The sequence below is a fragment of the Anoplophora glabripennis genome, unplaced genomic scaffold, assembly GCF_000390285.2.
Source record: "Anoplophora glabripennis isolate ALB-LARVAE unplaced genomic scaffold, Agla_2.0 scaffold8, whole genome shotgun sequence".
Classification (NCBI taxonomy): domain Eukaryota; kingdom Metazoa; phylum Arthropoda; class Insecta; order Coleoptera; family Cerambycidae; genus Anoplophora; species Anoplophora glabripennis.
The window spans coordinates 2,670,862-2,694,934 of NW_019416350.1; the positions used below are offsets into that span (position 1 = coordinate 2,670,862).

At 32.2% G+C, this 24,073-nt stretch overlaps 1 protein-coding gene across 3 annotated transcripts in view; it reads right to left on the bottom strand.

Annotated features, from left to right (window-relative positions):
- Window positions 1–24,073, bottom strand: part of LOC108904981 (ankyrin repeat domain-containing protein 11) — a 518,946-nt gene that overhangs the window by 63,624 nt on the left and 431,249 nt on the right. For 2 of the 3 annotated variants that reach the window (XM_018707727.2, XM_018707745.1), the window contains 2 exons: window positions 19,966–22,625; window positions 19,756–19,914 (listed from right to left, as the gene is read on the bottom strand). In XM_018707727.2, the coding sequence (XP_018563243.1) occupies window positions 19,756–19,914; window positions 19,966–22,625 (2,819 nt within the window). The remainder of the gene's footprint in view (window positions 1–19,755; window positions 19,915–19,965; window positions 22,626–24,073) is intronic. The other variant, XM_018707737.2, reaches the window with a different exon arrangement.

Genomic DNA, 24,073 nt, shown 5'->3' on the forward strand with positions numbered 1-24,073 from the left:
CACATGCTATAGTTATTTTTCCAAACACAGAAGATACGGGGTGTTTTATATATAAATTCGATCCTTTTTTACATTTTAATATGGCTGGCTATGAAAATACATACAAAACTATAATTCTTACTTTTACAAAACTCATATCTGTTGTAAAAATATGACGTTTATTTAAAATATATATTACAGATAAGAAAAGACAGAGTTTTCAAATTTTTATTCCACTTCAACTGAAGTTACAATATTAAACGTAAATTAAACAATAGTAAGTACCTACATCAATAAAAACTTTCAAAAATGATAGCTAAATGTTCAAATTGCCGTCCCTCAACTGTCACACATTTCACGCATCTTCTGGCAACGCTTCGGGTAGCATTCATTAAATGTATAGGTATTTGAAATATTATTAAAAGGAATTTTAAATACAATGTCTTTTAGAAAACCTCAAAGGAAAAAGTCCAACGGACTCAAATCAGGTAACCTAGCTGGCCATCTGATCGGTCCGTTTGTTCCTATCCACCTATCTCCTAAAATTTCGTTAGTATTATATTATCACACGAGTATATGATGTGCATTTAAAATAAATGTCATATTTTTACAACAGATATGACTTTTGTAAAAGTAAGAATTGTAGTTTTATCTGTATTTTCATAGCCGGTCATATTAAAAAGGAAAAAAAAATATAATTGATATATGAATAACCCCGTATCACCCGCGTTGGTAAAAATAAATATAGCATGTGATATATTGCTGAAAAGCGGAAAAAAATCTCTATTTTTTAGGCCATGGTCAGCTACGATTTCCATTTAAAAAAATATTACTTTGGGGCATAACTCCTAAATCTTAAGATCTACTAAAAATCTAATACCTACCGGCATTCAATTCTACGCCAAAGAATTAGTCTCGAGCAGTTTTCACTTTAACACTAACTTATTTAACAGCTGAGATACAGACATGTTAAAAAGTGTCACAATAATGAGAAACGCCCTGTAACTCAGAAACAAATGAAGATAGCAAATTTCCGATCTGACAGTCGAGTTTGCCATGAAAATCGAGCTCGAGAACGTGGTGTCACATTTATCATTTCTTTAATAGTTTCTGAAATACCCTGAATTCCCATCGAAAATGGACCAGCCTGTACATACGTAGTAGAATACATTTATAATAATCAAAGAACCTCAGAACCGTCAGATCCTCTGATTCGAGATGTAAACTAATGAATTTTTCTCAATAATTTGCCTACGTAACATAAAATATGATATTGTTATATGCAGAAAATATTGTTCTATTCAAAGAAGCAACGAAAATTGTATACCATTTATACAATTTTAACCAGTTACCATAGCAACGAATGCACCCTATATATTTTACCAATAAGTTGTTGCCAAATACACCTACAAAACTTATTTTTTGCATGAAATTAATCACTGTACTGCATCAAACTATATTTTTTTAAACTTTTTTTCGAAAATATAATTACCCAAAACTATGTCAAAAATTACTATTTTCAGTTTGTTTTAAACATATTAGCTTAACACATTTCTAGGGAAAATAACTTAGCATATGGATTTGATAAAAAAAAAATAAACACAACTCCACACCTATCTGTTACTTGACCATGACTTTTTCGTTGAACATGATCAAACTTATTAAAAATGTGTGTCGGTAGCATAATTTTATCGACTCAAAACAATTATGAAATAGTTTCTAAAACCTTTTGTAATGTAAATTCAAAATGTGATTTCGGAATTTATAAAGTATGATATTATAATAGAATATACGTATTACTAAGGGACCACATGATTAGAAGGAAAGGGTCCTAAGGTTCCAGGTGCCATACACACGTCGAAACAGTTTGATTTAATTAGTGCCTATGTAACTATTCTTTTGTTCTTGTCAGAGATATTACTCAAGAAATTAAAATCTATGCTTTATTGCTTGAAATTATAGAAAAACCTAATGCTTTTAACCCACAAACCGCAAAAAACATACAAATACGCGTTAATCTGAAAAGTTGTTTTATTTTGTTTTAAGGAATATTTTAATTACTTAGGACTATGAGCGCCAAACAACTAAATATGATATTGAATTACGAAACTTCAATTACTTTTTTTGTATCTAATTTTATTTTACGAAACCAATTTTAATTATATTTTATTTTTATACTGTATTCTAAGTTTGACTCCAAAATGTTTACCAGGAGGGCTGAGTAAATTTTTGGATCTAATATTGATATTATGCACATCACTACGAGATATAATTTTGTTATATAAATAAGGTGGAGTCTTAGTAAGTAAAAGTTTATGAAAAAAACAAAGTGAGTAAAGCTTTCTCCGTCTGAACATATCCAACCAGCCAAGTTCATGTAACTTATGCGGTACATGATGAAATTTACGAATACCAAAAAAAACGTATACACGCATTTTGAACGCGCTGGATGAGGTTGCTGCTATCAAGATCTAGGCAAGGTCCATATACAGGAGCACAAAATGTAAACTGAGACAATATGAATGTCTCACAAAGCATTCTCTTAGTATTTAAGACAGAAATAATGCAAAAACAGTTCATTTTATCGATATCAACAAATACTACCTTTTTTTTAGTTTCAAGCTATCTAAAAATATTATTTTTGTGTCTATATCGTACAGGATGTAAAAGAAATTGACATTACTGTGTTACAGATAGACCGTCCCTGGCAAACCAAATAGGCCAAATTGTTTTCATGGAACAATGTTTAATGAGTCTTATCTATTGTCCTTCATATTAAAAAATAATTAAGTTACACAAAGTATTTTAGTTTAGTAGTTATTACAAAAAATCGAATTTCAGGGGCATTCTTTAGGGACTTGTATCTCCGCAGGGAGGTTTCTCTAGGGAAAGTTTTTATAGGAACTAGTCATGTTATTTTAAGGGCCCCTTTATAAATCCGAGAGATTGCCCACATATTCTGGGACACTCTGTATTTAGAAAATGTTCAAAGACTCACTAAATAGTTAAATGTAAACTACATTTGTACAAATTTTTTAATATTTCCTCAAATTATAACCTTCGTTTATGAAACGAAGCAATAATTGCAATATAGAAGCTTCTATTGTAATTCTTTGGCAACATTACTGTTGGCCCCAATTTCGTAACAGTAATTTAACCTGATAACATCCTCTAACTACTTAACAAATAAATTGATATTTGCATATAATGGAAGAGTTAAATTGCAACATTATCCGACTATTGACTCAATGCAATTAGGTTTGATAGGATACACTTGTAACGAAAGTTTAAATAGGCGCTTTGAAATTTAGTCGCATACGAACGAATTTTGTTAACAAAATCACTAAATAGTAGTGTTAGGTATTTAGATGTGCTACGTCTCCGATTATTGTTTTTGCTTAAAACTTAATTAATTCATATTCAGTTTCGATATAATGAAAATATATTTTCTTATAATGAACAAAGGTAACATTTTAAGAAAACTTATCACTAAAAATATATTAAAAAGTGCCGAAAATTAATACATATGAACATAAAAGTAATATCAGCTGAACCTTAAAAGTTTCATGCCAATATACATATACACATTAGAGGTTGAAATGAGCATAAGCTTCTTGCCTAATTGCTCATTGCAATCTCTCCAGCTTTATGAGTGGAAATGTTTTGAATTCTTCCGAGGATAAAGGCCAGTTATTCAGCGCACATCTGGAGGATGTAATGCTAAAGTGTAGTTCGAAGTGGTTTTATATCTAAAAGTAATATTTTAACTTGTACTATTTCCATAATTTAGATCAGGGAACTAAAAACAACAACAAGAATGCCGTACAAAATGGTATCCTAATAACAAAAATGATATATAAATAAAGCTAAGAAGAGTAATTATTTGTTGTAAAGTCATTGATTGAATAAATTGTGATAGATAAATATTGTTTTCAATTCAACTGCCAAAGTTCTACAAGTTGTTTTTTAGTCAAAATTAATATGAATACTTTTATGGCAGTTTGAAAATGAGATGTTAATAACTGTTTTTTTTTGTGTTTTTTGATTTTGTCTAGATATTGACCCTGACATTAAAAAGTTATTTGGGAACATGTTTGCCTTTGAAAGAATTTGATATAGTTTAAGAGTAAACTAAACTAAATCATTTTGTAAGTTCAAGATTAACACATCAAGCAGACCAAAAACGAATTTAGCTTTTATACTTCAACTGGTTTAGAATATATTTAATAAACAATATCAATAGTTCATCATCGCAGTGTGGATGCAAAAATACCTGACTAGTTGCAAATAAAAATGCATCATTCGTGATGTAAAGTCTACAGAGTTGCAGGAATTTGTTTCTAAACGTATTATAACTATTTTCATTTATTTTAAGTTATTGCTTATTTAAACTGAAATATAAAAATAATAAATTATTTTCAAGGCCTTCTTTATTTATTGGGTGATAACAAGATGCATAAGCTTTCAAAACTGAAAAAGAAACTGAAAATTTGGTATTAAACATATAACATTGAAATAGATTAGAATTGAAATAGATAGAATATAATAGATTGCAACAAACAAAAAATGAATTCCCTAAAATTAAATATTACTACACTACATAATGCTTCACGAAACAATCAACGGAGCATACAAAGTAGAACGGCATCAACCATTACTGTTCATGCAGAGGGGTAAACGTGCATTGTTATGGATAAAATAGATAGTTTATTACCCGAACTCTGAAGCTTACATAAACATTATAAAATTTAACAAAACAAAAGTATCGTAGTTAAAATATTGTTAAAGAAGGAAAAGTTTAACTGACCTATTTAATTAATTGCACGTGCGTACATTTTTAAGTAACTTCGAACTGTGAAGTTGTTATACAGAAGTTTCAAATGGAAGTTATTGTAGTATTGAAATACCATAGAATAACCCCAAAATTCTAGTTAATAATAATATTCCAAGCACATTTACAACTTATGCAAAAAAAATTGGGAATATAATGAATGGGATATAAATAAATGGGATGGGGCAAGGGAAGTTGAGTCGATATCTAAAAAAAAATTTGTAAAATCCTTATAGTTTTCGAGAAAAAAATTATTGAAGTTGTAGTATTTTCAACCATTACATTGCTGGACAACTGTAGTCTCCAGCGTCATTCGCAATATGCGTGGAGAGCCACGTGGCCTTAGCGACTCCGAATGTTGAAATCTGATTTGACAATTGTCGTTGCGATAGTGTTTGCAACAGTTTTTTAGTAAGTAGTTAAAGTCAAAAATGGCTTGCGTGTATAGCAACTCGGAGTTGATCGATATCGTTTTAATTTGTGATGAAGCAAGACAACATTTGAATTATGGTGAAGCATTTGTGTTGTGGTGAAGCCAGACAACATTTATGTTAGTTCGTAGAAAATGTGTAAGACGGATCTAAATGTGTTTATACGTCGGTGGACAAAATTTTGAACAGTTGTTATAACATCAGGTATGTCAAATTATTTTATTATTTAAACCCACAAATTAATTTTATTAATTAATAATAACAATAGCAGCAAAAGCAGCTGAATTTGCTGATATAAAATAGGTGCTATAAAATTTTATTCATTTCTTTCCCCGGGAAAGAAATTCTTTAATTTTTTTGTCCGTTTATATCATACTTTGCCGCCATGCCGGTCGCATTGAGCGAGGTCAGGTTTTACAGTGGACCAATTTCCAGTGCCGTGCAAAAGTGTATTTTTAAATCAATTTTGAGCTGCCCTTTTTGATTTTTTCTTTACCAAATTGTATTTGTAAGAGTCCTGTACATCCATAATTTTTTTTGGATAAGTTCTGCATCACCCTGTATAATTGTTATTTTAACGTACGTATTTCCACTGGGTTGGCTTGTTTATTTCATCTTAGAGTCCCGTCTAATTTAAAATTGTGATAATCACTATTCTTGTGTAGTATACTAGTATTCCTATTAATAATTAATTTAAATGCACAGTTTTCTAAATTGGCGATAACAGTAAAAAAAAACAACAAAACTAACACAAAACAATATTTAAATTTAATATTAATATTTCATATGCACCATATTACTGATGAAATTGGGAGTTTCCCATATAACTATTAAAAAAATATATTACCACAAAACATTAATTTTAAAAGATCTTCTCAGAAATACTATTTTATTAGAATAGATTATAATCCCTTCGTTTGTTACTAGTTTTCTCCTTGTTTGGGAATCGTTTAACTAAATATTTCATTTCTTTTTTATATTAAAATGTGTATAAGTATCTTTTATAGACAAATATTTTTAATGTTATTTTTTTATAGCAAATGAACAAAAGGATTAATTAAATTTTATCTGTTTATTTTGTGTTTTAGAAAGAAATATTCAATATTTTAATTCAAATAAATATGTTTATTACTCTGAAGGAATATTTATTTCGCCAAATATAAACGAACCATTTCTTTGACTAATAATAAGTTTTAATTTTCCCAGTTAAATCCTTTTCTATAATTTTACAGGTATTTAACCAGTGACTATAGCAATAGTCACTGATTTAACCAATATGTTTGAATAGGGCAAGCGGGAAACATTATTGTCACCTTAAATTCTTAAATTTCCGTATCTTTTAAAATAATTTGGTATTGTTGAAATATAACCTTTAAAGAAAAAAATTGTAATAACTACTGAGTAGTAGTATTAGTAATACATGCGGCAAGTTCTTGGCATTAAACGAATAATATTGTAGGCATAAATAATTTGCTACATCTATGTTAAATGGGTTTTACTATAAAAACATGTTGCTTATGCCCAAGTGTTTATATGCCAAATATACAAAAAATCTTTTAATAAAATATGTTTCGACATTTATTATTGAACTTTATGATTTTGTCTAAATGAGTGGCAACGTCGCTAACCTGGCGACCCATCTGTTCTAGCTCTTTTATTGACTCATTTTATGGGCATAAATTTATATTTGTTGCTGGTTCACTACCGGCAGTTCAGTTGAAATCCTTTTAACGGCGTGATCCTCGGTGAAGGTAAATTCGCGAGTATTTTTTATTGTTAGTTTTATTAACTGCTTATCTCTGTGGTGGTAAAGTAAAATAAAATATTATATTGTGTTATTTATAACGTTATCTCATAATGTTGTTTAGTAGATTTTTAAAATATCCATCATATTAAAGGGTAATACTACTGTTCTTGACGCCTTCAGAAAAGAAAATCGTCCCCGCATATGTTTCAGACAGATACTGCTAAATTTGTTGGACTTTGCCCTATGCAAACATATTGGTTAGAGTATAGACCGTATTTTTTAGAAAGCCCCTGACAATAATCCAGAAAGTACAGATATTTAAACCAATAGATTCGTAACTTAGTAGTTAAACCAAAATCTTATCTGGCGGATATCTATATCTGACAAAATAACTTTCTGGGTTTCAGTTTTAAGAAGATACAGCCTTAGGTAAGCTTCATTCGCAACCAGCCAATTACAATTACAATTAGTACTTACGATTAGTGGTAAAAGTTTGGCATGTGACTTAATACATGATCGTTCACAACCTTTAAATTAACGTTTCTACTTATACTTACACGTACACTTAGAATTAGTACCTTGCAAAGTCTAAGCTTTTGCCACTAATTGTAAAAAATTGAAAAATATCTGCGCATATGCGCTTGTTGTCAACATGTCAAAAAATGAATCGAATGAGTAAATTACAAATCAATTAACCTCAAATATGGTGAATGTTTGTTTACATTATCTATGTTGTTTATATTAAATTTGTTTGTTTAAATTATTACTGTACAATAAACAATGTTGCCGAGACGAAAACTGCAGTTCCAGCGAAAAATATTGGGTTCACTTGGGTATTGAGAATTACTTGACCTTCACTGTAAATTATTTTTGGCTAGAATTCGACGTTCTGAATTATCAAAACACGTTAATTTTTGTCCTAAGTCTAATATTAATTCTAAGTACTAATTGTAATTGTAATTAGCTGGTTGTAAATGAAGCTTTAGGATGCATTTCCTCCCTCCCTAAGTGTTTTTATTTTTATTTTAATTTGTTTGTTATAAATTATCTAGAACGAGCAAATTTCGAGGCACCTTGCACTTTTACAGAAATATAAGGTTTACGAGGCATCGATAGGGAAATACCCGTGGGAGTATTCAATAATAAGACTCAGTTGAGACTTCCCAACAATAAACAAGTGCTCCAAACGCGCGTTGAGAAAGGCGAGTGAAAGTAAAAGCGACCGCTCTTGGACGACCCGTCGTCCGTTCCTCGACGGCCGAGAATTACGTCATCGCCGTGGCCTAGGTCTGGAGCGCCTTATATGGACGGACGGGCCGCAACTCGGTCATCAAGAGTCCAGCGGGAGGAGGCGCGCTGACTCACCAGAGCCAACGCCAACGCCTGGCGCCGCTGTCGACCGCGGCACCAGGTCTTCGCGGTCGACTTTTTGCGCTTCTTCGGCGCTGCGTTGGAGGATGGACTTTCTGAACCGATTCGTGTTATCGATAGACAGGAAGTCTCCGAGCTACCCACGGGTTAAGGCCATTTTTACGAAGTAACACGATAGAAAATCGGAGAGAATAAATAACCTAATAATAATAATCACTGTTGATTAAATATATCCATAATTTTTTGTGCCGTTCTAGAAAATGTTTCTGATCACTTTCCAGCTCGGAAAGTGCATCGTTGCTGAGCCAGATCAGAAAGGAAGTGAGAACTCAGTAAAGTGACATAAAAGCTCAGTAAAGGAACTTTACCCAGCTGTTACGTCAAAACTTGTATTAAAGTAGTATAGAAAACAAGTTTAGAAAAGCAAAGTTTTACTAAACGAATACAGATTTTTTACAAAAAAAATGAAAAATTTTAAATGCCGCTCGAGAAGCATCTTCGAGCTTACTTCCTTTAAATCCAAGGAAAAACACGAGAAGGTATATATATGAAATATTTTGTAAGTGGAGGATGACAAAAACGCACTAAGAACTGTTGAAAGTGTAATGCTAGCGTATTTTTTAGAAGGTATGCTATTTTTTATACATGTTTTAGTGTTCTTCATACAATCTTTCGTCATTTTAGGCTAAATCTCTTAAGGCATCCAGTTTATGGTCTACATATTCCATGTTGAAAAGTACTATACAAATAAACGAAAATATGGATATCACAATATAAAAAACTACTTGCCTTTTTAAAACATCAAAATGACCCATACGAAGCAAAGAAATCAAAAGTTCTGACTATAGAAAACATTACTATGTTTTTGAAAGAGGCTCCAGACGATAAGTTCTTTCTGATTAATGAAAGTGGTACTATTTGGTTTAAATGGGACACGTCGGTGTGCAGAATTGTGCAGTTTAACTGATAAATTGAAATTGAAAAACTCTCTCTGTATCCTTAAAATAAAGGACAATAAACCCATAGTTTACAGAACGAAATAAATTATTTTCTGTTATTTTACTTTACAAGAACTTATGACACATCTTTCAGAAATATTTTGTGCACACCAGTTCGTCGCTTAATCTATCGTTGTAGTCTCTTCTTGTTTTAAATCAGAACAGGACACTTTTCGTGACTAAATACATACATTTCTTCAACACAACAGCATATTATTGCAGAAAGGTCAACAAGTGTAACTAGCTAGTATTTAATATGTATGAATACTATTTATAGTTCACGTCACGTCAACGTCTTCCTAGATTTCAATAACGTTACACACAATCGAATTATCTCTCCTATTCAATTTCAAATATATTTCAATCATAATGCTCAACTACATTCTTTAACCTTTGGATGACCAAGGTTATGGTCAATTTTGACCCTAATGTATGTTTTTCTTCAATAAGTTTTGAAATATTTTCAATTTTTAAATGACTATTTTTTTATCTGAGGATTATCACGCTTAGTATCCTCAAATTTTCTAATAAAAAAATTCCCAATATTTTACGAATAAAAAAATATTTTCTGGATTTGGGGTCAAAACCCCGCTGACCCCGCTTGGTTTTCCATTGTTTCATTTCTATTTTAGGTATACTAAGTTAGGTGCAGTAAATAGCTTGGATAAAATGGTCAAAGAATATTCATGCAATCGCAAAACAAAGCGATGGCCTCTGGTTGCATTTTTCAATTTCATGACGAAAAAGGAAAATCTTTTTGAAAGAGGCTCTTTCGTCAAGATTTGGAAATTAAGCTAGTTACACCCTTTATACAATCCCGACCATGTCAAGGCTTTCATAGACACATTCAAACGGTCATAGATATGACATTATCAAAATGTTCTGAAGATGTAGAGCCAACTGAAAATCATAAGAAACGTGGCCGATGTAAAGTTTGCAGTCGATCTTCCGACAGAAAATTCACATCGAGATGCGATAAAATAAATAAATGCAAGCGTTTTATCTGCAAGGAACATTCAAAGAAGTAAAAAACCATAGTCTGTAATACATGTGGTGACTTATTTTTTTCAAATTTCTTCACTTAATTCAGTATGTTCAGACTGACATTTTTACTCTTCTTCTGGTTAATTTGAACTAGAAATTTGATTTACTAATGTTTCTTACTTCATTTATTAAAACAATATAACAATAAAATTATGAAAACATGTTTTTATTTCCTAATACTAATGGGGTCATTTTTGACTCCCCTTGGTCATCCGTGTATAAAAAAAAGGTTGGTCATCCGAAGGTTAATGTTTATTAAAAAAAACTTTGTAGGTACTCTGAGAAGAAATTATTACAACTACTAATTACTAGATGTGACAGTGAGACAGTGTTTCTTAGGGTTATAACTACGAACCTGCTCAAAACTAGTTTATAATTATTATATAGTGAGAGGTTTCATATATGACCATGTTATTATTGTAGTTATGAAAAAATACGTTGTAGAATGTGGCTAATAACCTTTAGCGAAAGTTATTTAGCTACTAGTATTTACTTATTTGTGACATGATCTGCAGTTACGGACCAGAAAAATTCATATAAATTTATTTATTCTTTACATTTGAGATTAACAAAAAAAACAATATAATATTGCTAAACACGAATGCAACACATTAATTGGTTATAAAAAAAAATAAAAATCTTGTGCGTCAATGTTAAAAACAATCAGGGTAAAATTGGCCTAAGGTCGCTAAATTATTTAATATTGGATCAGAATTCATACAAAATATAATATTTAAAAAATATTTTTCGGCGAATATTAAAGTAAAATAAATTAATAATTTGAGTATGTAGCGGAGCATAAAATTTGTCCTTTCTAATATATGAGAACAATCAATTCATTGCTTTTCTCAAGGGTATCTTCCTAAGAAGTTTAATGTTTTAAATCTTGAAAAGAGAAGAAAACAAGAGAATTTTTTTACGTGTTCTTATACCTACATATTGTTTAATAATAATCTTTGTTATTTAACACTTTCTATAAGAACACACAGAAATTATATTTTTTCAAAATTTCATACCTTGAACTTCATTGGAAGGTATCCTCCAGGTCAGCCTCCAGGTGGAAAACTATCTGCCTCTTTGAATATAAAAATGTTAAAAATATCATATTCAAACAAACAATATAATACAGGGTAGGTTCTATGTTTCTGAGGATAGAGACAAAAAAGAAACTACTGTTGTATCAAATTGAATAAGTATAAGCAATGAAATGAGACATAAAGGGTGCTTCTTAAGTAGAGATCAAAAATCCAAGGCGTATTTTGTAGCCAAAAACAAGGGTTTTTTGTTAAATAAATCGATTTTTACCAAAAAAGATGTATCACCCTGTATAATATTACAAATAAAATAAATCATCATATGCGCCATTATTATCATTACTTTTTGTTTATTTACACTTTTTTGTATTCCAAACCGATTAATAACAAAATTGATATATTTGATCAAGTGCATCTTTACAGTTATTTAAATTACTTAAACATATCTTAGGCAGGCCATGCAAAACAATAATATTAAGAAACCGTACTTCTACAATAAACACGTTTGGTCTGATGAAAATCCTCATGCCATAATGGAATCTCGATTTCAACACTATTGGAAATTTCATCAATTTTCTTTGAATGTATAGGTGAATATTAATGGAAATTTTCCTGTTGAGCCTTACTTCTTACCAATAACTTTAACCGGTGCCTCCTACAGACATCTTTTTGAAAACGTCTGACGATGTTCCCTATGCGCTAAGAGAAAGAATGTGGTTTATGCACGACGGGGCTCCACCACATTTTAGTTTAACTGCTCGTGAATTTTTTAATGGAAGATTCGGTAATAACGTGATTGGACGAGGCACTCAAGAACTAGGTCAGTCTTGGCCACCCAGATCACCCGATATGAACCCTATTAATTTTTTTGTTTGGAGATATTTCAAGACAGTAGCTTACAAGGTTCTCGTTAAATCTGAGGAGCACTTACGTCAACAAATTATAGCTAGTTGAGATGTCATAAGAGCTACTCCTGAAATTTTTGCAAATGTGCGAGCTACAATTTCAAGAAGATGTGAAACATGTATTTTGGCTGATGGTGGCCTTTTCCAACATTGTTAATTGATTATTTTGTTATTATTTTAAGTAATGCAATGAGTGTCGTAAAAATAAATCAAATATATCGATAAATAAATCAATTTTGTTGTTAATCGGTTTGGAATACAAAAAAAGTGTAGAAAATCAAAAAATTAATATAATACAGTGGCGCACATGATGACCTATTTTATTTGTAATATTATACAGGGATATATTTTTTTTGGCAAATAATCGATAAGTTTTTACATCTGGTATTTTTTTGTTCCATACTACTGGCATACTAAATATTCACACTGAATTTGGTTAAATTATCTCAAGCGGTTTAGAAATTAAAAATAAAAAAACTGATATTTTTTGAAATTTTTGAGAAGCTGTAGCTGGACAATGGCTGTTCTAGGACCCCACATTTATATAACAAAAAAATTTATATTCTTATATAATTACCTAAATTCATATCTAGTGACAGATGTGACAGATAGTATAAATATTGTTACAAAGAAAAACAGTGATCCATATTTAAAGAATAATTGTGATTATTGTTTTTGAAATATCTGGAATACATGCTATTTAACGAAATCAGCAGCAGGTTTTCTCAGTGTAAATATAAAACTAGGTAAGTATATTATAGTTCCTAACTTAAAATTCTCAACTCATCTACTTTTAAGAGATATGCAGCTCATAACCTAACTATTAAACTAAGCATTCCTCGTTACATAAAACATTTCAGGCTATTTACCTCTCCAATAATACGGAGTACAAATTATTACATTTCAGATACAACCAGCATTTATACCATTATTTATGTATTAGAAATCATAATCAGGAAGAATTAGACTCGCAAGCGCCAGAAGGAACGTATGTATAAGATAAATACTAATTGCTAGATTTTCCTTAAAGAGACATAAGTAAATTATATTACGTAATTCTAACTACCACTCTAAAAGATCCTTCGGTAGTTATTACGTCTTTGAGGCACAAAGCTAATAACATAGGAAGTGCCGTTCTTCTCACTTTTCCGAGATATATCTAATAATTACGTCATTAAAATGGTGCCTGAAAGTGGCATATCCAACACTTTCAGATGCTCACCATTCGCGATTTCACCGCTGCATTTTCTGATCTGTGTTAACGGTGCAAAGTAAAAATTGTGCCGCTAATCACGTGTTAAAAACTATTATTTGCTTTTCCATCAACGTGTCACGTGGAATTGCGTTATTAACTTGACAGCAAAACAAATAGAGCAGACTTAATTTTGGAAATGTAGACAATAACTAAATGAGAGTCCTTGTTACTACTTAAGTTATTTTTTTTTAGTTAAACTTTATTTTCTATAAATATTTAATTTAATCCAATGGATAATTATTATAACGAGGCCCATATGTTTTAGAGGTAGGTACAATAAATATATTATTAACAAAAATATACTGGATTATCTGTCTTAATCATTACTCTCTTATTATTCAGTTACAAAAAAATTATAAATGAGAACTATCATCAAGAATATTTTATTATGGTATTGAATTGTATATACAGGGTGGTCCGAATTTTATGCAGGAAACTTCGAGGGCATATAGATTTCTTTAAAATAATAGGTGTTTATCTTATAAACATAGGTCTGGAACGGCCTCGTTTTAGAGATACAGGGTGTTGAAGTTGTTAAAAAAATTTGATTTTTTGTTTATATCTCCGGAATCTATTAACAGATCTGAATAAAATTTGGTACAGATAATGTATGACAGTAGGCCTTACATTTCCTAAAATATGAGCTCTAAAGGTTCAACCAGTGGTGTAAAACTGGACAGGGTGACCCTTTTTTATAAAAAAAACTACGCCACTGTATTTTTTGCAAGTTATTGTAACGGATTTATATTCTAATGCACTAAATACGTAAAAAAGGTAACTTGAAATTTTTCCCTAAGATTCCCCGTTCTCAAGTTATTCATACAAATACAAACCCCTTGTGGCAGACACTTCAAACCATAATATTACAAGAATATTTATGTTTATGCTTAAAAGGAAGTGCAATTTGTAAGCAGATCAACAAAATTATTTCCACATCACCTGTGAGGTAGTGTTCCTAGTGTATTTTAGTTTCTCCTGGAGGCTTAATCCACTATCTTTACAAATAAGGACAATTTAAATGAAAATAATAATAAAAATACATTTACCAAGCAACGACAATTAAACAAGAAATGAAATTAACGTTACGTATTTGCAGCAATTGTTCAAAATGCGAACCATCCACATCGATACATTTCTGACAATTTCTATTAATGATTAATGGAATTACCTAACTAATATCATGTGGTGGTTTTCTTTTAATTCATTACACCCCTCTTCTATTCGCTGCAGTAGTTGTGGTGGAGTAGAGTAAACTTTACTTTTCAGATAGGTAACCCCAAACGTAGAAGTCCAGGGGGTTTAGATCTGGCGATTTGGCTGGCCAAGAGACTGGATTCTCTGCACCATTATGGTTGACATTGGCATTTGGTCTTCAACCTATCCATCGCCCCATATAATTTTTAAGCCATTATTGTATTATTCTCCTAAAATGCGCAGGAGCACCATCCATTTGTATCCAGCTATTTTGTGGTATATTTAATGGAACATCCTCTAATAATTCAAATAGATGGTTTTCTAGAAAGTTTAGAAATGCTGGGAATTTAGATGGGGTGACAAGAAATAAAGTCCGAATTATTCCGAGCCAGAAAATTCGTTGAAAAGATCTTATCCGAATTTCACGAGGATTTTCTTGTGACCAAATATTGTGAAAATTCACTACCCCTCGCCTTGTGAACGTAGCCTCATCGGTCCAAAGTATTTCTAGTAAGAATTCTGGATTATGTTGTGACTTTAAAACAACCACTAACAAAAATTCAGGTGTGTCTACATCTCCCGGAAGTAAATTTTGCACAGGTTGTAAATAGTACGGATTTCTACCATCCTTATGTAGAACTTTTCAAATTTTCGATTTACTCACCCCAATGTTCTTAAAATTTCATTTCTGTGTCTTTCATTGAGCCGTCGTGATTTTCCAAATATCGTTTTAATCCAAAAGATGAAAGCGACGAGTGTAAAGAATTTTGTTGATGTGCTTACAAATTGCACTTACTTTTAAGCATAAACATAAATATTCTTGTAATATTATGGTTAGAAGTATCCGCCACAAGGAGATTGTATTCGTATGAATAACTTGAGAACGGTGAACTTTAGGGAAAAAATTCACGTTACCTTTTTTACGTATTTTGTACATTAGAATATAAATCCGTTACAATAGATTGTAAAAAATACAGTGGCGTAGGTTTTTTTTATAAAAAAAGGGTGACCCTGTCCAGTTGTACACCACTGGTAGATCCTTTAGAGCTCATATTTTAGAGAATGCAAGGCCTACTGTCATCCATTATCTGTACCAAATTTTGTTCAGATCGGTTAATAGATTCCGGAGATATAAACAAAAAATTATTTTTTTTTAACAACTTCAACACCCTGTATCTCTAAAACGAGGCCGTTCCAGACCTATGTTTATAAGGCAAACCTATTATTTTAAAGAGATCTAACAGCCCTGGAAGTTTCCTGCATAAAATTCGGACCACCCTGTATATAGAGCTCTCTTAAAAGGCGTGATACCATAAACTTTCAATTTTAAATTTCTGAATGATAAGGAAGATATGAATATTAGAACGTGGCATAGTGATAGAGATAAAGATTGACCAAATACCACAACCGACTATACTCTATTTTCACAAAAAATGTGTCAAATGTTAATTTTTACCATTTATACAAAAAGAAAACACTATAAAAAGTTTTTATTGTAGTATTTTAAATTAAAATATTAGGTATTAGTATAGTAAACTGTTGAAACTATGTGAAAATGTATTAGTTGCATAAAAAAGTTAAAAAAATTCAAACTTACAATTTAATGTGCAGTCTGTCCCAAAATGGCAGTTGATTGCAGTTCTTTATCAATCTGGGAACTTTATTTCGAGAATTTAGACAAATTGAACGGTTGCTTTGCCAATATATTATTTTTGTGATATAATCTTTCTTATGATATGACAGATATCAACTGGTGGATATTCAAGTATGATATAAAATAGGTGCAGGCTATTCCATCCATCTGATAATAATTTTAGTTTTAACGCCTTTTAAGAACACTGTATAAAATTCAATATTCTCATAGGCAGTGTGATTCAGTCATAATGTCATTCATTTTAAGGGAAGGTAGGGAAAAATTTGTGGAATACGAATAAGCGATTTAAAAAATTTTAAAATGTATATTTACGTAAAAAAAAAATTTTCAAATCATTATTTCAATCCCTTTTCGGACCGCTCTTGACCGCTGAGTAAATCTTGATCTACCGTGTTCGGTAGACTTTCTTTCCTAGGCACATGAATGAATATGAAATTTTTTTTATGTTTAAATATTATCAAGTATTATTTATTTGTTAATGTAAAACAAATGTATAAGAGTAATAACTGTTTTCAAATGTTAGGTTATTGCAATTTAGTTGTACGTTTTCACTATGTTTTATAATAGGAGTGTTTAATATTATGTTCAACTAATTATTCAGTTTGTAGTACCTACGTATAACTTACTGTGTGTGGCTAAAAAAACATTCACTCATCCGTCCACAGCACTTTGTTAAGTTGGGATCGACTACACTTTGATTTTGAAATCAGTTATTTCCTGTGATGCGCCGGCGCGTTCCCAGTTAACAAAATATGTAATGCAAACTAGAGCGCCGGGTTAACGGGAGAAATTTTTTTTTCGATTTTCTGTCTTTATTTAGCCTTCCGAATACATGGTTAAAATTAATGACATTATGGCTGAATCACCCTGTATATATTAAAAAATATATAAATGTGGTTTCATAATTTGTTTAAAATAATATATTTGACTTGATTAAATTTTCCATTATTATGTAACCTTCAAATTATGTTCGGTCTGTACTTTGTTAATACACTAGTACTGAGGATGATTTTTATAGAAATAATGTAAAGTATTTTTTAATGTTATGCTCATATTCCGAGTTTATATGGAATACTTTAATTACAGGTTTTCCAGACGGTAGACAGGATAACAAGTATTGCAGGTGGGAATTTAAGAAAGCCAAAGTATAAGATGATATATTTTTATAAGGGAGAATAAAATTAAAAGATGTTTCGTCTTCAGAATATCGTTTTACATGCAGAACACACTTGCTTAATGAGTTGTGTGTTTCGTCTTTAAAGCTTCGGGTAAAATGTAATAATTTTAATAAAATACTTATGAGAGTTTACATTCGCATTACATAGTTTTCATTATATTTTAACTTTCAATTGATTGGAAAAATAATTTTGGTTATATATGGCCTTCAAGATAGATTTATTTTTATGTATCCTTAATTTAAATTCTTTCAAAATTTCTTTACAATTTAGAATTTCTTTATATTGGTAAAGTACAATATTTCTAAATTCAAATGAAATCTAAAATTTTTCATAAAATCAAGTTATCTAAGCTCTTTGACCTTAGCGTGTAGGCATATAAGAACCCATACAGGGTGTCTCGAAATTAAGGCACCAAAATTTGGTCACAGATTCTTAAGACAAATTTAAGGGACCCGTATTTTTGCCAAGTGGCCCCCTCTTTCGGAATTATAGCCCCCTGAATCCGCCTCTAAGCTTAATCTTTTTTTTATATCTCAGAACCCTGTTGTACGAGAATCACTAAATTTGGTACACAGGGATTTTATGATATGTGGAATCTGATGGTGCTACGTTTTTTGGCGGCGAACCCCCTTAAGACAATTTTTCGTGGCCCCCCTTGTCTTTGGAGCTAAAAAAATTTGGTCGCATATTTAAATTTCTTAAAAATTATTAGTCCACTAGAAAGCCATTAGATTTAGAAACTTTTTGTCTCTTTATACGTTTTTCGTAAAACGCAATGTTTCGAGAAAAATGTCAAAATGTGATCGAATGCATATCGTGATTCACCATTTTCCTCAAAAACATTGCGTTTTACGAAAAAAATATCAAGAGACAAAAAAGTTTCTTAAAAAAAAATTAAATTTGCAAGCCAATTTTTCTTGTTCCAAAGACAAGAGGGCCCACGAAAAAGTGTCTTAAGGGAGTTTCTCACCAAAAAGCGTAGCACTGTGAGATTCCACGTCATAAAACCCCTGTGTACCAAATTTAGTGATTCTCGTACAACATGGTTTTGAGATATAAAAAGTTGGCAAAAAGAAAAAATACGGGTCCCCTAAATTTGTCTTAAGAATCTATGACCAAATTTTGTTACATGAATTTCGGGACACCCTGTATTGTACGAAACAACTACTCTGCGAACTAAAGACCTTGTATTAGACATGTTATATTTCAACTGAAGTGTAATTATTTTGTGTTTATATATTCTTTTATTTAGTATATAACAAGATAACTTGTAGGGTCGACAAACAATTTATTTTCCATTTAAACATTCCAGAGCTATTTCACACTCATATACTTATTTATTTAGGAAAGAACTCCTAAGGGGGCCTCTAACGTCACCAAACAAAGCGTAAATATTATTTAAAATCTCTAATTTAAGACTTATGTATTCGTAATTGACAATAACAAGCTATAAAGAAGTAATAAAAATGACTAAAAGAATTTTTAATTTCACCTTTCGGCAATATCCTAATTTACAACACAATAAAGTAAACAGTTTCTTGGTCGGTCATTTTCTAAGCATGAGAATAGTGGTACAAAAAATTCCAATCACCCGTGCTCTAATAATAACTACAACAAATTCATAACTGTTCCTTTTTATTTAATAAATAAAAAAACTAATCGCCGTTGATCGTATATTATCGGAAAAGTAATTTACTGATTGGATTCTATAAATAGCGTTGTAGTTGCGACAAATTATTATTGTCTGTGTAAAAGTAGATAACAAAGTATACGATATCGTGCAATGCGATGCAAATGCAGAGCGAATAATACGGTAAAGAACTGACACAAGGACATACGTGTCTTGCTCAACCTACTCACCATATGGTTAAAGGCCGAGCGACAGGTCCGATATACCTTCATATATGTATCTAGCCAACACATTCGTCAATAACACATAGGTATTTAAAATATGAAGTCATTGGAAACATGAGAACATTTATCGAGGAATAAGATCACTTGAATGACCAAATGTTATTTCATATGAAAATATAAAATGTCTACCAATATACATGGACTAATAGTTATTATATTTTTTATAAATGGTACTGTTTTCTTCATCCCTTTTAGTGAATATAATTTTAAAGACACTTACCGCTTGGACGTCTTTTACTTGCTTCTTCTTCAATTTTGAATCAACAGTATCTCTTCCCTTGTATTCCACGTATCTTGCTCTCAAGCTTTCCTCAGGTACCATTCCGGGTTGCTGCTTTTCCTTCTTCTTTTTGCTGTCACGTGTAAAAAGCGACTTAACCTGCAAGAAATTTCCTAAGTGAAAATAGCTTGTCCAACACTTACAGTGTACCTTTTCTAATCCACTCTTCTTCTCCGGCTTCGGTGGCTTCTTATCTACGCGTTTGAGAGTGGATCTGTCCCCATCTTTATCGATGCGGGGGTCGTAGTGAGATCCATCATCTATGCTTCTCTCTCTGGGAACATAATCGTGTCGCACTTTGCTTTTGTAATCCATATGTTCCATGTTCCTGTAAGAATCGTCCTCCCTGGAATTAGCTCTGTCCGAATCGTAGTCCCTTCTTTTCCTGTGATTGATATTATCTTCAGTGTGTTGTCTCTCGCTGGCAATGAGAAGAGAACTAGCGAACCCTTCGTCTTCGCTTTCATTGCAGTATTCCCGTCTGGATTTCGAGGGACGGCTTACGCGGAAGTTTTCTCCAGAGTCGCGCCTAAAGTCGTTTTCGATTCCGGAATCCCCAAACTTGTCCTTCCTCTCGCTTTCGCTCTGGTCTAGATATCGCTCAGATCTGTACTTTGAAGAATTCGTAACCCTGTTTTCTACTTTATCCCTTCTCAGGGAATCATGGTAGGAGTCGTGGAATTCTTCGCGATAACTTTTCTGATGGATCTCCGGAGTTGACTTATACATATCCCTATTTTTTAAGATTTTCTGGTTCTCGCTCCTACTATTATACCTGTTGTTTGACTTGTTATGACTAGCTTCAAAGTGTCGATTCTCCGGAGATGATCTATAGTCGCTTATCTGAGAATCGAAACTCTTGGGCTCACTATCGAAGCCGTTATATTGATAACCGTTAGATTTCACGTGGTTTTCGTACTCTAAACTATCTTTACGCTCGCCGAAGTAATGCTTGGATCTCGATTCGACTTTACGGGGCTGCCCGTATTTGTCCGTTCGACTTTCCGAAACATATTTCTCCGTGTAACCTACTGGACTAGCTGAACCTCCTCTGTAGTACTTTGAAGTAGTTTCAGAGATGTAAATGTTGGTAGGAGTGGTGTTTTGGATGTACTCAGGAGAAATTCTCAAACTGTTGTCTTGCAGTCTGGTTTTTATCCTAGACTCCAACAAATCCCTCCTGGCACTCAGGTCAGTACGACCATGACCATTTAAAGTTTTTGAAGCGAAGCCATTTTCGTTTTCTGTTAAGCTTTCGCGTCTTTTGGCATCCATTCCATCACCTCTTCCCCTAGAGGAGGAATCTATGTATCCGGAATACTCCAACCTGGAAGACTCATTTATTTTCCTTTCGTAATCAGAAAAGCCGTTTAGGTACGCTGGGTTTCTGAATTTCGGCGTTATAGGACTCTCTTCTTCAAACTTGTCGTCGTCCAAGTATTCGTCACGGGATTTCCTGAAACTGTTTCCATTGTAGCGATCGTCGCCGAAGTGGGTAACACTTTTGTCCAAACGACTGAAGCCCGAATTTTCTTCCCCACCTAAGCCTTCGTCGGAGTCTGAGTGGGGGTGTTTTTTTCCATTTGGGTAAGCGGCATGCACTGTTTGTTTTGCCGGTCCTGTACCGTTCGAACCGCAAACTACTTGTGCATAAATTATAGGACTTCCTGGATTAGGTAAATTTTCATTCGACATGTATTTCTCTGGACTCAAACCGCGGGTGTAAGAAAATGGTTGGTTGTTGTTATGTTGCACCGAGCCGTGCGGTGTAATCATTATACTTGTTTTAGGAGGTGGTGGTGAACAAGAATCGTTGCTAAGACGTTTTACCATTGAGTTCACGGTCCGGCCTTTAGTCAAAGGGAGCTTATCCGCCGGTTTTTGACTGCTGTGAATCATGGTAGGCGAAGTTCTATTCAACTTTTCGAAATTTTCCACCGCCGCCTTTATCTTAGGTGATGGAGAAAGGGAACCTAAAGGTACCTTTTCTTCGGTTTTGGGTTTCTCTTCTACCTTCACTGGTGATTTGACCTGCTTCTCAGACTTTGAAGCAGGCTCCTTTTCTTTGACTTTGGTTTTTGACAGTGATTTCTTATTCTTCCCAGCTTCATTGATTTTGCTCTTCTTGTGTGTTATCGATTTTAGTTTTTTACCAAGAGCAGAATCCTTGAATTTTTTGTTCTTTCCAGAGATCTTTTCCGCTTTTTCTACGTCTATAATAATAGGCAGGGGTTCACTAGATTCTTCTTTCGGTGGGCTAATTTTCACACCAGTTTCTTTGAAGAGTTGTTCGTCTACCTCGTCAATATACTCTTTAAGTTTCTCAGTTACGCTGTCATTTCTCTTAACCGAATCATTTAAGTTTTCGTTATTGTTGATGTTTTCTTTGTCATGCTCTATATCAACCCGTGTAAAATAGTCTTCACGTTGTGTCACCTCTATAATCGGTGACAGTTGCTTCTTCGAGTTTCGGGAATTATTTAGAACATCTTCAGCATCACTACCCGATCGTTTCCTATAGGGTTGTTCGTTATTCGACGGACCGTACGTTTTAGATTTTAAGTTTGACGCATCACTAACACTACGACGAAGATTCGATTTCTTTGGTTCCGGTTTCTTATCTTTCTTAAATATGTCGAATATGGAGGTTTTCTGCGGGGGTTGCGAACTAGCCACGAAAGTACGGGGCGGTTTCTTCGGTGGCACTAGTTCTAGGGAACCTCTGCGTTTTATTCGCCTGTCCAGAGAGGCCGATGAGTAGTCCTTCTTTTTTCTGTTGGGTAAGGTGTAGAATCTCTCAGGCCGCACACCTGAAACAAGAAGAAATTAATTTTAACACAAAATGAGTGTTAATTATGCACATGCAAATAAAATATACATATGTGACATGACGACATTAACCCAAATCTAGCTTTTTCTTCTTCGTAGCTTTAAAACTATCTGTTAGGAGTGGAATTTAATTTTTTTTAAAAGAATTCAACAAAATTCAGCTTCCGAGATCATTATTTTATAAAAAATCAATAGTCTGTAGTGTTTTAGAACTTCCAGAACTATAACTAAGCTAATTATGTATTTATTTGATGCAAATATTAAGTGCGAGTAGAATATTACTTGTATTTACTGTTATTCAAATGGAATTTTCTAGAATTTTGACTTACAGCTTTTGTAGAAGTATAATTCCAGAATCACAAATGATATTGAAAAAAATCATGATGAAAAAATTCAGGATGACACTTTTATGCCAACAAATTAATTGTCAAAGCAGAACTTTTTTGTGTGAATCCAAAACCAGAATTTCTGATTGCTAAATAGAAATTTCTGGAAAATCAAAAAAGTTAATTATTAACTCCTCTGTAAGGAGGTATAAATACAGGAAGTCCACGAGGAAGTTCATAAAATTTATTGGGACATTTCTCAGTTAGAATGGTATTTTTTTGGGTCAAGGTATACCTATATAAACATGATTTACTTATTTTTACATGAGAAATGTCCTCTTAAATTTTGTGAACTTTACATCCTGTGGGACACCCTGTATATGAAATTAAGAGGCAAAGTAGACATTTAGATAGATAGTATAGTAGTTCCCAAAATGTTTTCCTGGCTATAACGGCCTCAAGATAATTTGTTCAAGAATTTTAAAGAAAATTCTGGAAAAGTTTGTCAATTATAAATTTCACTTATTTGGTTGCGAAACAAATTTTTAGAATTTCCAACAATATTTTCGAATGAAAAGCAAAGTAAAATGTTTTCCTTTTTTACTCACATTTTGCTGTGAAGTATTTCGTTAATTCAGAATAATAGAGATATCCAATAGTTCACAATTTATGTCACTAATGTAAATAAAATTGCACGGTATTAATTATTTAATCATCACATGTTGCAAACATTATTGCTCTTTATGATTTAAATTTTTCATTTTTCTTCGTTTTCCACTTCTGACGATTTTCAGTAAAGTGTTACGTATTTGTAAATTGTAAGTTTAAGTACTGCCGCGGAATCTTCAAGAACTATGAAGTTTCATTCTAGAATATCGATGATTAATCTACCAGTGGCATGGTGTTTTACAAAAAAAGGGGCTGGGTAAGATTGATATAGCAACATCACTATTTAAAGGTATGATTCAACATTTCAATTCGGGAGCATTATCTTTCACTGTGCTTTATAAATTTTTTTATAACTTTTCCGAAATTCGATTTTTATATTATATTATATATTATATATTTAATATATATACATCCCATCGAAAACGTACCGCAAG